At 41.6% G+C, this 12946-nt stretch overlaps 2 protein-coding genes across 2 annotated transcripts in view; one reads left to right on the forward strand and one right to left on the reverse strand.

Annotated features, from left to right (window-relative positions):
• PGM3 (phosphoglucomutase 3) overlaps positions 1-854 on the reverse strand; it is a 21527-nt gene extending 20673 nt beyond the window's left edge. Inside the window, exon 1 of the mRNA XM_018560863.1 lies at positions 764-854. The gene's annotated coding sequence lies outside the window, so the exon portion shown is untranslated. The remainder of the gene's footprint in view (positions 1-763) is intronic.
• Positions 855-7077: 6223 nt separating this feature from the next.
• On the forward strand, positions 7078-12555 carry RWDD2A (RWD domain containing 2A). Its single transcript, XM_018560867.1, has 2 exons — positions 7078-7303; positions 11843-12555. Exons 1-2 carry the CDS (start codon positions 7103-7105, stop codon positions 12506-12508), a joined length of 867 nt encoding a protein of 288 aa, XP_018416369.1. The 5' UTR covers positions 7078-7102; the 3' UTR covers positions 12509-12555.
• The last annotated feature ends 391 nt before the right edge of the window (positions 12556-12946 follow it).

Genomic DNA, 12946 nt, shown 5'->3' on the forward strand with positions numbered 1-12946 from the left:
GATACAGATTAGTAAACGGAGTCTATTGCTGCTGATTGCTCCTTATTCCATAAGACAACCTCAGATCAGTAGATCTAGTTTCCTGTAACAACCAAATACAATCTCCCGGTTTATGTATCTCAGATTGATCTGTAATCTGAGCCTTGATTGGTGGACGGATAAAATCCCAAATCATTCAATGTAATACCAATCAACTGTACCTGAGCCCTGTGATGGGAGGATATACCAGCTCTGCAGGAAACAGCCCTGGAAATACTACAGCTACAGGAGGAGAAGGAAAGTGGTAAACATGTCAACAGAATTATCAACAAAGTTTACAGTGTGTTTGTCCTTAGAGTCTATCACCCAATTAAACTGGCCATACACTATACAATCTGATTGTACTTTCTCCTTTAGATCTACCAACAACTATGTAGTGGTACAACTAAGGTAGTGATTGGATACAAATGAAATGGCTTGTTAAGGTCTCTCCTAACATTACATCGTTTTGGTAGCTTTAAAGGAGATTGTACAATCTGATTGCTTTAGGGTCACCATTCACATTACAAACAGTTTTACATGTACCAAGACTACATAATATGAGGACCTTCCTGAACTATGCAATCAAGCAGACCCCTGTGTGTGATGAGCGTTACACACGTGAGCCCACACTGCTACAATACAGGACCGCTAGGAATGGAATTCTATATGAGATGAGAGTGACAGATCCTCTGCGCCTGTCAATGATCACAGACCCTCCTGACAGCACACAAGCCTGTATTACCTGCACGCCTCTCACAGCCAGGAAGGTGACGCTGCGCCCGTGACGTGTCTATCAGGGCTCTGCATTTCCTGGTCCCGCCCCCTCACCTGTGTCCCGTCTATCAGCGTTTAGCATTTCCTAGGCCCGCCCCTTTGCTTATGTCCCGTCTATCAGCGATTAGCATTTCCTAGGTCCGCCTCTTTGCCTGCGTCGCGTATAGGGAGCGGCAGCTTTCTCTCGAGCCAATCAAAGGCGGTCAGGAGGAAGGCACTGGAGGCGGCAGGTCAGCTGTTCTTCTCTTCTGTCTCGCCCCTTGTCATAGGCACGTTGGTTTTGTTGTGTGTATGTGTTAATCGCTTGAGTAGGGATCTGTCACGTGACTGTGGCAGCTGTGGTTGCCGCTTTTTGTAGTGATCGGTGTCAGTGCCGAAGCCCCAGATGTCTTTTAAAGGGGTACATGAGGATGACACGTGTCATGTCATACATAGAGCCGTGTACCAGATGAAGGTCTATCTGAGTATTTGGTGGTGATCATGAGCAGCTGCATTTCATAATGCTAGAAAATAAAAAATGGACAGTGGTAGTTGTGTGACGATTATTAGAATACATACAGGATAGTGTTCTGAGTGGAATGGGATATAATGATGTGTGACATATACATGGAGCAGGAAAGCGTATGGATTGGAGTGATGAGCTGTATGTCATTTATAGTGCAGTGTTTAGATTGTTGCTGTCCTGATCCAGAGTATGTCATATTTATCAATCAGCCATAACATTATGACAACCCACCTAACATTAAGTAGGTCCGCTTTTGCCAAGTAAACAGCCCTGACCCATCAAGTCACAGACTCCACTGGACCTCTGAAGGTATGCTGTGGTATCTGGCATCAAGCTAATGGGGTGAGTGAATGACACTCATCCCCATAGTTAGAGCCGACGTATGACATTGAAGCTGTCACACGTCGGCTCTATTGGTTGGGAAGTGAGCGGAAACATACCATCGTTCGCTCACTTTATGATCATCTGCCTGCAGAAAGCAGTGACTGTCGGTCACCGCTCCCCGCAGTGATTCCTCCCCTCTCCGATCCTCCAACACTGACTGGAGCAATGGAAGGGGCAGGCAAAGCTGGCTTTGCCACTAGATAGGCAGAGCCAGCTGTCAATCAGTCAGCGGAGTGGATCTCAACAGTATTGTCGGGATCCGTCCCGGCTGCGGCGCTCTCACTATATAGCGGGCAACAGCCCGCTATATACTGAGCTTTTGGTCACGGGAGGAGGTTTATATATGTCCTCCCATGACCCTGAAGAGAGCTATGGGATAATAAGGTTCCCCCATAGTTCTCTTTTAAGTCCTGTAAGTTGCAAGGTGGGGCCTCTATGGATCAGACTTGTTTTCCCTGCACATACCACAGATGTTCGATTGGATTGAGATCTGGAGACTTTGGAGGCCAAGTCAACACCTCAAACTCATTGTTGTGTTGCTCAAACCATTCTTGAACCATTTTTGCACTGTGTCAGGGAGCATTATGCTGCTGAAAGAAGCCACTGCCATCAGGGAATACCAGTTCCATCAAGTGATTTACTTGGTCAGCAACAGTGTATAGGTAGGTGGTACATGTCAAAGTAACCTCCACATGAATGGCAGGACCCAAGGTTTCCCAATAGAACATTGCCCAAATATAATATAGAGCAGTGGTTCTCAACCCGTGTAACCTCCGGACCCACATGTTTCCTTGGTCATTAAGGCGTGACCCAAAAATTATTTCATTTCTGAAACATTTAAATTTATTACACAAAAAGTACATATAACAAGGCTTCCAGGCAGAGACCGCTATTTCACCAGATAACACCAGATGGCATTATTGCACCTATTATGCAGACAAGAGAAAAGCTGATGCTATACAAGACAGTTTTTTGTACATTTCCTCCTTTATTCTGTCATCCATCACTGATTCTGGTGTGTCATGACTGGGATCATTAACTGTCCCAATTTTTCCATAAATCCATGGTGTTCTTCCATTTGCTGAATAAAACATAAACTTTAGCATCACTGTAGGAATCCAATTAATGCCTGTAGATATTTACTGATTTTCTAAGTTGTTCAACTTGTGTACCTACAATTTTCTCTAGCAGTAATATTATAAGTATTCATGTCCATAAATGATCAGAATTCAGCACACACAGATTGTTTCAGATCGGCACTGCTGAAAATCAGCACATGTATAGAGCATGCTTCGTTTTCCAGCCACTATATTTATTGGCTCATTATGATACGGTCATCAAGTCACTAGATTTTTCCTTTCTGTTCACAAATCTGATTCAGTAATTCCGACAAATGTCTGGAGCATTCAGATCTGGACAGAAATGAATGAGCAGATTTGGCGGAGCAACTTGCCAGAGTCAGATGTTGCAGCAGTTGAATTTATGACAAATCTCACATTGAAGTGATTAGAAACATAAGAGCTCTGTGCCACAATCTGACACATTCCACACAAAACTCCAAAACTGGACTGGACAAAATTATTGGCACCCTCCATTAATATTTGGTAGCACAGCCCTTGGAAAAAAATAACTGAAATCAGCGGCTTCCTATAACCATCAATGAGTTTCTTCCACCTCTCTACAGGAATTTTGGACCACATTTATTTTGCCAACTGCTCCAGGTCTCTCAGATTGGAAGGGTTCCTTTTCCCAACTGCTGTTTTGAGATCTCTCCACAGGTGCTCTATGGGATTCAGATCAGGACTCATTGTTGGCCAGTCCAGTACTCTCCAGCGCTTTGTCTGAAACCATTTCGGCTGTAAGGCCCATGACCTCTGACGGAGACCCAACTTTCTGACACTGGGTCCTACATTGCACCCCAGAATTATTTGCTAGTCTTCAGATTTCATAATTCCATGCACACAGTCAAAACATCCAGTGCCTGAAGCAGCAAAGCAACCCCAAAACATCAGTGAACCTCCACCATGTTTGACTGTAGGGACTGTATTTTTTTCTTTAAAGGCCTAATTTCTTGTTGTAATTTTGTTTCGTCTGTCAAAAGCACATTCTCCTAAAAGGATTTTGGCTTCCTCAGGTAAGTTTTGACAAACTCCAATCTGGCTTTTTTTTATGTTTCTGTGTCAGCAGTGGGGTCCTCCTGGGTCTCCTACCATAACGCCCCTTTTTATTCATTCATTCATAAAAGGAACCCTTCCAATCTGAGAGACCTGGAGCAGTTGGCGAAAGAAGAGTGGTCCAAAATTCCTCTAGAGAGGTGTAAGAAACTCATTGATGGTTATAGGAAGCAATTCATTTCAGTTATTTTTTTCCAAGGGCTGTGCTACCAAATATTAAATGAGGGTGCCAAGAAATGTGTATCCATCTTTGGAGTTTTGCGTGGAATGTGTCAGATTTGGCTTTTCTTTTTCTCCACCTTTGTGTCATACCAATACAAATAAAAGAAATAAACATGAGAATGCCTAAACACTTGTAATTGCAACAAGTTTCTGCGCGAAGTGGAATAACCTGACAGAAATGCAGAGGTGCCAATATATTTGGCCATGACTGTACATTCTGTATATATGCGCTGTTTTACCTTTCAGAGGATTTGTAGTTTGTTTCAAAGTAACGATAGTAAAGTAAAAGTAAAGATTTCTTAAAGTAGAAATGAAGCATATTTCTTAAAGTAGAAATGAAGCCAAAACTTGTTTTTAGCTTTATATAGAATACGGGAGGGTTATAACCCCTGTAGGTAAACAGGCTCTATTCCGAATGCAAATCAACCCCAATTTGTTTCAGTCATTGGAGTGTAATTGTAAGTGTAATAAGGGAATATGAAGGGTTTATACTGTTTGCCAGGTCATGCCATGTGAGGGGAAGGAATACAGACTTAAAAAAAGAAGTACAGTAACTTAGTAGGAAAGGAAGGAAGGAAAATGCAATGCCATGTACTGCTCCTGCTGAGACTTGGACTCAAGATAATGACATATAATTTGGGTGGAACCATTTCTGTTGGAAGCCGCACACTATTAAATCCAGGGCCTCCGTTTTAATCTCTTGAAAAACATTTCAATGAATAATCTGCAGTCTTTCTGACTTTCTCTGCAGCCTAATGATTGTAAAATTATTTGCATATCTTTTGTAGGATGCTGATAAAATAACATGAAGTTCCTACATACAGAATATGTGGTTTTCATGTTCTTTCCTATTGTAGACTCTGATATACTTCTGGGGGGCATTTTACCCTCTTTTCCTGTTAGGGGCAACTCACTATGTAGACCTAACCTAAAATGATTGGCGCTGGCTTCAACAAAAGTTGTGATTATGGTCTGGCCAAACAAAAAAACTCCTCTTACATTGGGGCAACCCCAGCACTACAAGGGTTCACTTCTCATTTATGTCGAGGGGACCAGTGTAAAGCAGTTTTCTTACCTGATCCCCGCTTCCACAGGCTCCAAAATATGTACCCACAGCCTCTTCTCCCCTTTGCTTTGAGAGTTGGAGGCCCACAGACACCATCACATCTAATGCAGGGTCCTTAGTCCTACATTATACATGAGGGGCAGTGCACAAGCCAGAGCATAGGAGAGATGAGGTGAGCATCAACTGCTAGGGGAGTTGGGATCAGGTAAGTAAAACCACTTTACACAATCCCCTGGACAAAAAGAGCTCTGGACCCTTGCAGTTGGGGGTTGCCCCACTGCAAGGGGAGTTTTTTAGGTTTTAAATCGGGTGGACAAATTAATATGGAATACAGGAGCCAGTCTATTCCAATCCAGGTGCCAACAGGCTTTTTAGGCGTCAGCTCCATTGACAACAACTAGAGAAAACCTCAAAAGTTAGGCACCAGCTGTAATTTTTATGAGGCATTGGTTGCCCGGCTCCTGGGTTTTGTCCAGCCCTACTTTAGGGCTCGTTTCCACCAGCACGTGCGCTCATCGCACTTTCCTTTGCCTGGAACGCAAGGGATCGCGTACACAAAGTCTCCTTGCAATATGGGGTGGGAGGGACCGTGGCAGTGCAGACACGCCCCCCTGCCCGCAGTGCGATCGGCCACACAGGACCACACGGTGGTACAATACCCTGCGTTCTACTGCGGTACAATCGCAAAAAATAGTGCATGCACATTCATATCTTGACATTTTCTGAAACCAATAACTAAGACCCACCCTCTCTACCTCCTGAGGGTGCGTAGTCCTCACTAAGGCCACCATTACAATAATAGAGGGAGGCAGGAGAGGTGAAGACAAGCTCAACCTATACAGGAGACGACTTTAGCTGTAAATCTTTTGGGCCTACTGACCTTTTCATGTATTTTTTTTGCAAAAGGGAACCCTTTGTTTATGTATTTCAGTTTCAATTCTACATCAACCTGTTCTTGACACTTAAGCCATTATTTATTAGTGGGTTCAATGAATCAAGCACATCAGAGACTTGCTATTTAAATGCACGTTTGTTACATTCTGGTAAACAGCTGCCCAATAGGAGATGTGCATTAGGGTTGCCACCTGTCCAGGATTCACCCGGGCAGTGCCGGTTTTGAATGCTGTTTCCGGGTTTCGTGGCAGCAGAAACCCGGACACAAGATGTCAGGCAGACAGTGGCAACCAAAATTAAATGGAAAAAAAGGTGGCAACCCTAATGTGCATGCAATCTTCAGGTCTGCCCCATCTTCTATATAGCACTTGCACAAGAAAGGTCTAATCCCAGGTACCGTGTAACCTTCCTAATGCAGAGGACTTGATGCACACACTGTGGTTGATTTACTAAGGAAGTAAAGCATGTTCACTTTGCAGGGGAATTTTCTCTTAATTTAGTGAATGACATGTAGCTCTGCTGACTTCTGTCATCCAATCATGCGTAAGCAAAAACACAGTTTCCTCATTTTCCTTGCTTGTGATTTTGGTATTCTTAACAAAGTAAAATAATTTTCACTTAGCTTACCTTTTACTGAGCTTTGCGAATCACCACATTCACTGAGTTAAGTAAAAATCCCTTTTAAAGTGAAAATTCCCTTGCAAGGTGACTATGCTTTACTACTTTAGTAAATCAATCCCACAATTCCCAATTACACTGATGTTTGCTGGATTCTACTGGTAGTAGACTGTGTGTTTAACCATGTTAGGGGAGTTGTAAGCTCCTCTGGAGTAGGGAATGATGGAAGTTATTTAGTGTTTTCTATTAAATGCTGTAGATATAGGTCGACCCTACATGAGTACAGGAACACACAAATAATAGATGGTGTCAAGTCCCTTCAGATATCTAAAATTCTGTGTCAGCAGGTGAAGGGAGCCTACTGTTGAGAGTAAAAGGATGCATTTTGTAATTTAGCTTCTGTATGTTATCCTAGGTACAGTTGGAAGAAGCTCTTTTATTAATATGAGTGCCACCATTAAGGAATGCCTTGAACTTCAGTTACTAGAGCTGGAAATGCTCTTCTCTATGTTTCCTAACAAAGAAGACATTATACTGAATGATGCCAAATCTGTTCCTCTAATAAGAAAGTATGTAGAAGGAATGTATCAGTCTCTGCCACCATCTGTTGGATATACAGTGTGTGTTAAGACCGAGGATGAGAAGGTAAGAATGTTTCATTTATCAATCGTTTTCTCTCAATCCTTAATATTGTTCTTTAGTATGATTTTATATTGTTGTCTGTTCTTCATGTTTTAATTATGTGTTGCCAGCAAATATGGCCTTGCAACTTACAACGGGCTTGAAGGTCCAGTTTTCTAAAATCTGCATTTTTGATTTTGTTAGTTGTTGGTATATCAAGTCACCCTTTGGATCCATCTAATATTCATCTTGGGGGTTCCAGTGATACATTGTCATTGCCATATTAACTGGCTTTGCTACTCTTGTTATACTGCTGCAGTAGGAGAAATTCTCAGTCCATAGGATTTTTGATGGAATTTGCACATTGAAGGGGACGTTTCCCTTAGTTTAGTAAATAAAGCTCTGCTGACTTCCATCACCCAATTATGTGCAAGCAAAAATACTGTTTTTCTTATTTTCCCTCACCAGTCACCAAGCTAAAGGAAATTTCCCCTGCAAAGTGCAAATTCCATTGAAAGGTGAAGTGTCTTTTTAGTAAGTCAACCCCTAAGATTCAGCCAACTCATTGAACTCTTGTAAGCTAGATTCTAGTAAGTTAGGATTGTTGCCTGCTATCTTTATAGACTATAAACCAACTCCCCTCTATAAGAAGAGGAGAGGGAGAAGGGTTTTGTTTTTAGTCCTGCTCTAGGGTGACAACATTACTGCATCATAAATACAGTACATTAAGACAGTGTTGTCACCCTAGGAAAGGAAATATGTTGTTGGCAGGTTTAATAGGTTAAAAAAGGAAACAAAAGTCTGATAAAAAATAAATAAACAAATTAATACAGCCATAACATTTATGGATAGATACATTGCAATATATTATAGTTTGCTCTTGGGTAAAGATATGTTTTACGTTCTGTTGCTCATTTATATTAGATCTAGTGAGTATATTGTTTGTGATGACTTGGCCGTCCTGGATTTTGTTAGTGACAATGTTGTAATTGAAATAGGATTTTTTTTTTCTTTTTGGACAAAATAAATAACATATAATAAAAGTGGAAGTTTTACTTTAGTTTTTTGGTGTCTTTGTTTCTTAAGTATCTACTTCATATTTCATTGAGGTGTCAGCACTCTTAAAAGCATCCTTTTGATATATATGTCTTTCACCATGTAGTGTTTATATTAACCACTTGCTGACCGGGGTGTTTATACCCCCTTCCTGGCCAGGCCATTTTTCAGTATTCAGAGCTGCGGTACTTTGACTGACATGTATTCCGTCATGCAACGCTGTACTGAAATGAATTTTATACCATTTATTGGGCACAGATAGAGCTTTCTTTTGGTGGTATTTAATCACCACTACGGGTTTTTTTAAAACTATATAATGAAAAAAGTACCGACATTTTAAAAAAAAACCTGTTCTCCCTACGTTATGTTATAAAACATTTATTATTACCCAATTTTTTGGTAAAATATAAAAGATGGGGTCACGTCAGGTAAATAGACACCAAACATGTCAAGCTTTTAAATTGCGCGCACCCGCAAACTCACAAATAACTACCATACCCCAAATTCACCACAGCCGACGCTTTAAAAGCTTTTAACGCTCATCAGTTTAGTTTTATCAGTGATTGATGACCCTAAAATGATTGCTCTCATTCCGACGTTCGCGGCGATATGTAACATGTGCAGCGCAATGGATGTAATCGTCGTTTTCGCATGTAGGCGGACTCGACGCATGTTTGCGTGTGCATGTGGGGGCTGGGACTTTATTTTTTTTATTGCTTTGATATGTGACTTAATTCTTTATTTTTTTTGTAACTTTAATTTTTTTTAAACTTTTTTTTTACTGAACTTTAATGCTATCACAGAGGGAGCAAACAAACTCCCTATGTGATAGCCAATTTGCAGTGACAGGTCCTCTTTATGGAGACATCAGGGGTCTTTAGGACCCCTAATGTCACCTAGGGACCCCCAGAGAAGCTGATGAAGCACTTCCTGCATTCCGACGAGGAGGAGGAGATCAAACGGAGATCGTGTACTGAACTCCGTTTGATCTCCGGCCACAGAGCTGCTGTGCTGGTCCAAAAAAATAAAACGCTTTACCAGCGGTTTAAATTTACCCCTGTCTTCCTCGCGCGCTTCCATCCGAAAGTGTGAAAATTCTCGGGCGGCCGCAAAGGATCTTGGGGCGGGCGCATTCGCAGTTCACATTTTCGGCCGGGATGCGAGGAGTGACGCAAGGTAAGTCTATGGACGTGTGCACCCGCATGCAGACACCGTGGGACAGGAAGTGCCAGCGAGCCCAGAGGAGTCGGCGCTGGATCGGACACCTGCTGCACCGCTGGAGAGAAGGCTGAAAACATCAGGAAAGAAGAAGAAGATCAGATTAAGAGATATAATTTAAGGTAAGTGCTTTATTTAACGTTGGGATGAGGGGAAAAAAAAGTTGCCTTTAATGTCACTTTAAAGCCCAACTCCAGGATATATCCCCCTCCCACACCCGCTATGATTGCTGGATGAAAAGAAAAATAAATCCCTATCTAAAAGTCCTTTTTTACTTACCTTAAAGTAGTATTAAAGGCTGGGTTTTTCTTTTACTTTAACCCCTTCATGACTGAGCTTCTTTTTAGTTTCTGTTCGCAATTAACTGACACACTTTTGACATTTTTGCTGTGTGATTCTTCCACGTCAGTAATATACTTTCTTACAAAGTGCACCCACACATATTATATATTGTTTTTTAGAGGACAGATAGGGCTATATATTTATATCACATATGTGTGTCTAACGCCTCACTTAGGACAGCACAGCTAAAAAAAAAATGCAATAAATACATTAATTTATTTGTCCCTTATTTTTTTTACACTTTTTTTTTCTTTACACTTTTCTTTATTTTTTTTACACCTTTCACTATTTTTTTAAAAATTGTATTTCATTTATTTAATTATATCAAGCAGTCATTGTGAATTAATCTCACTATTACTGCTTGATAAATTAATACATTTTTGGTTATTATTAGGCTGCTTCAAACTTCAGAACAGCCAATAATAAGTTAGTGACACTGATCCTGCAGCAGTTCAGGATTCAGCTGTCACTAAAGGTTTTCTGATCGTTCCAACAGCGATCAGAAAACTGAAACATTCTTCTTTCAGGAATAGATACATTATGTATCTATTCCTGAAAGTGAAAGAAAAAAAAAGCCAGTATACGATCGAGAGAGATATCTCTCTTGATCTATACGAGCTGTCAGAATGCCGGCTTTTGCCAGCATGTTTGCCCGCTCTGCTTTGACTCTCAGACACCCGATATTAAGGTATCAGGTGTCTGAAAAAGGCATCCTTTAATGAATGGTAACCACTGAGAATCAGCCCTGTAATGCAGCAAATAACTTGTCACGTACAGTGTACGTGACGAGTCACTTGGTCCCTTTGTGGCGGGACGTACAGTGTACGTCCCCCGTCACGAAGGGGTTAATGCATTCTCTGCATCAAGGCAAAAAACACCCAGTACTTTCCTAACAGCCCGTTCCCCCCACACTTACCTGCAGCCACTCGTCTCCTCCACTGTGACCAGGAAGATACTCAGGGTTCCCAAAACTTCCTGGAGGGAAGAGGAGAGGAGCCGATGGCTGCTTCTGCTGTCAGTCAAGATGTGACTGCAAGGGTGGGGGCATGGCTTGCCGCAAGCTGTGTGTGTCTCTATGGACACATACAGCTAGGTGCACGTATGGGTGGCTCCACAGCAGTCGTCTATCTAATGCAGGCTCGCGTATGGGGGGCTGGCGGTCTGGATACCACTTGAGAATGAGGAAATAAAAAGAACTAATTAATAAAAAACATATTTCTATAGTAAATTTAGCCCCATAAATAGAAAAATGGAAAAAAAACTTGAAGGTTTACTGTCACATGATGCTACAGCCAAGAATCTTCTTCTTTGCTGTTTACTTCCTGCTTGGGTCCTTCTTTGAGCATTTACATCAGCACCTGCATGATGCGGACACTTCCTATTGGATGTCCATTGGCCAGGTTAGTCTCAGGATCCAGAAGAGCACCGACTTCAGCAGAGGGAGTAAAGGGGAGTGTTGTTCTCAGGTGGTATCGCACTGCTGACTCATGGTCCCTCTAGCCACACATAGTGGTGGTGAGGGATCTCACCACCACTGTTGTAAAGTATCTGACTTTACAAGATTAGGGGAAACAAAAGCCTATAAGGATGGGTTGGAGGTGGGTGAAAGGGAAGGGTGGGAAAAATAGTTTTTGAGTAGAGTTAAAACTGGTAAATGCATAGCATTTTGAAGAAAAAAACGCTGAGGGTGTTTTACTGAACAAACTGAGAATGTTCACACAATACATTTTGTGTAAATATTCATTTCAGTTATCCAATCATGTGCAAGAAACCTTATTTCATCTGCATATGAGTGGATAGTTGAAGTGAATATGTACACAATTTAGTGTGTATTGTGTAAACATTCTCATTTTCTTAAGTAACTCAGCCTCACTGTCTGTTTCATATTTCTGCCTGATCTCTGTGTGTCACTATAAAGGATATAATAACCAGTTTTTTACCCTTTAGGTGAAGGCAGAAATGCACGTGTCACTTCCTCACAGTTACCCTACAAAGGAGCCACAGTTGTTTGTCCGATCTGATTTTTTGGAAAAGCAGCAGCATAATGATCTAAACAGATGCCTGTCATCCTTCATCGGTTCATTGGAGCGCGGGGATCTATGCATCATGAACGCTGTACAGTGGCTGAAAGACAACCTCTCCTCTTACATACAGAGCACCAAAAATGGTACTGACCCTGAACCAAACCTTAAAAGAGTTAGAACTTTCCATCGAATGTGGATTTACAGCCACCATATATATCGCCAGGAATTAAAGAAGAAGATCTTGGACTGTGCCAAGCACCTGAATCTGACCGGTTTCTGCTTGACGGGAAAGCCAGGCATTATATGTGTAGAAGGGGAGAAGGACCAATGTGAGGAATTCTGGCGTGACATCCGCTATCCTAACTGGAAACATATCTCCTGCAAACATGCTGAGACCATGGAAGTGACCGGTGCCATGGATAATCTGCGCCTGTTTACTTCCTTTGAAGAACTGATATTTGCGGCTCATGGAGACTATGGACTCAGGAATGATTACCACATGGACCTTGGGCAGTTTTTTGATTATCTTAAACAGCATCAAAGCGAGCACATCTTTCAAATACTGTTTGGCATTGAGGGGAAATCTTGACTGACCAAAATCTGGTTTATGGTTGTTGCCAAAATAAAAGTTTGGTTATTACCTAAATTATTGTATTTTTTTTTTATTTAACAACACAGGAGCAAAACTGAACACTAAGACATTTCTCAGCAGTATTACAATGTGGGTACTACTAAACAAGTCATGTTTTCCAGATCTCTACACCAATTCATGGAGATGATGAGATGCATTTATAGGGGATAGTAGGAAGACCCTGGGAACTCTTATGAGCTCTTTCTTGATCTGTCCTAGCTGCTTAGCTCAGAGTTTATGCGCTTTCCTCCACCTCCCTCCATCGGAAACTTAGATCTCTGCAAAATGGGAAGTGCATGTTACGACAATGGAGTAAAACTGAACACTTGTTATAAAATAACCAACTAGCTACAATGTTGCAGTCTGATCACTTGGATGGAAGGGTGGGGTGGAAGG

The sequence above is a fragment of the Nanorana parkeri genome, unplaced genomic scaffold (assembly GCF_000935625.1).
Source record: "Nanorana parkeri isolate BGI_ZX_2015 unplaced genomic scaffold, ASM93562v1 scaffold483, whole genome shotgun sequence".
Taxonomy (NCBI): Eukaryota; Metazoa; Chordata; class Amphibia; order Anura; family Dicroglossidae; genus Nanorana; species Nanorana parkeri.

Excerpts from the sequence above, each read along its gene's own strand:
- RWDD2A (XM_018560867.1), top strand. The coding sequence starts at position 7,103 with ATGAGTGCCACCATTAAGGAATGCCTTGAACTTCAGTTACTAGAGCTG. Across the intron at positions 7,304-11,842 it reads TTAAGACCGAGGATGAGAAG|GTGAAGGCAGAAATGCACGT; the intron begins GTAAGAATGTTT and ends TTTACCCTTTAG.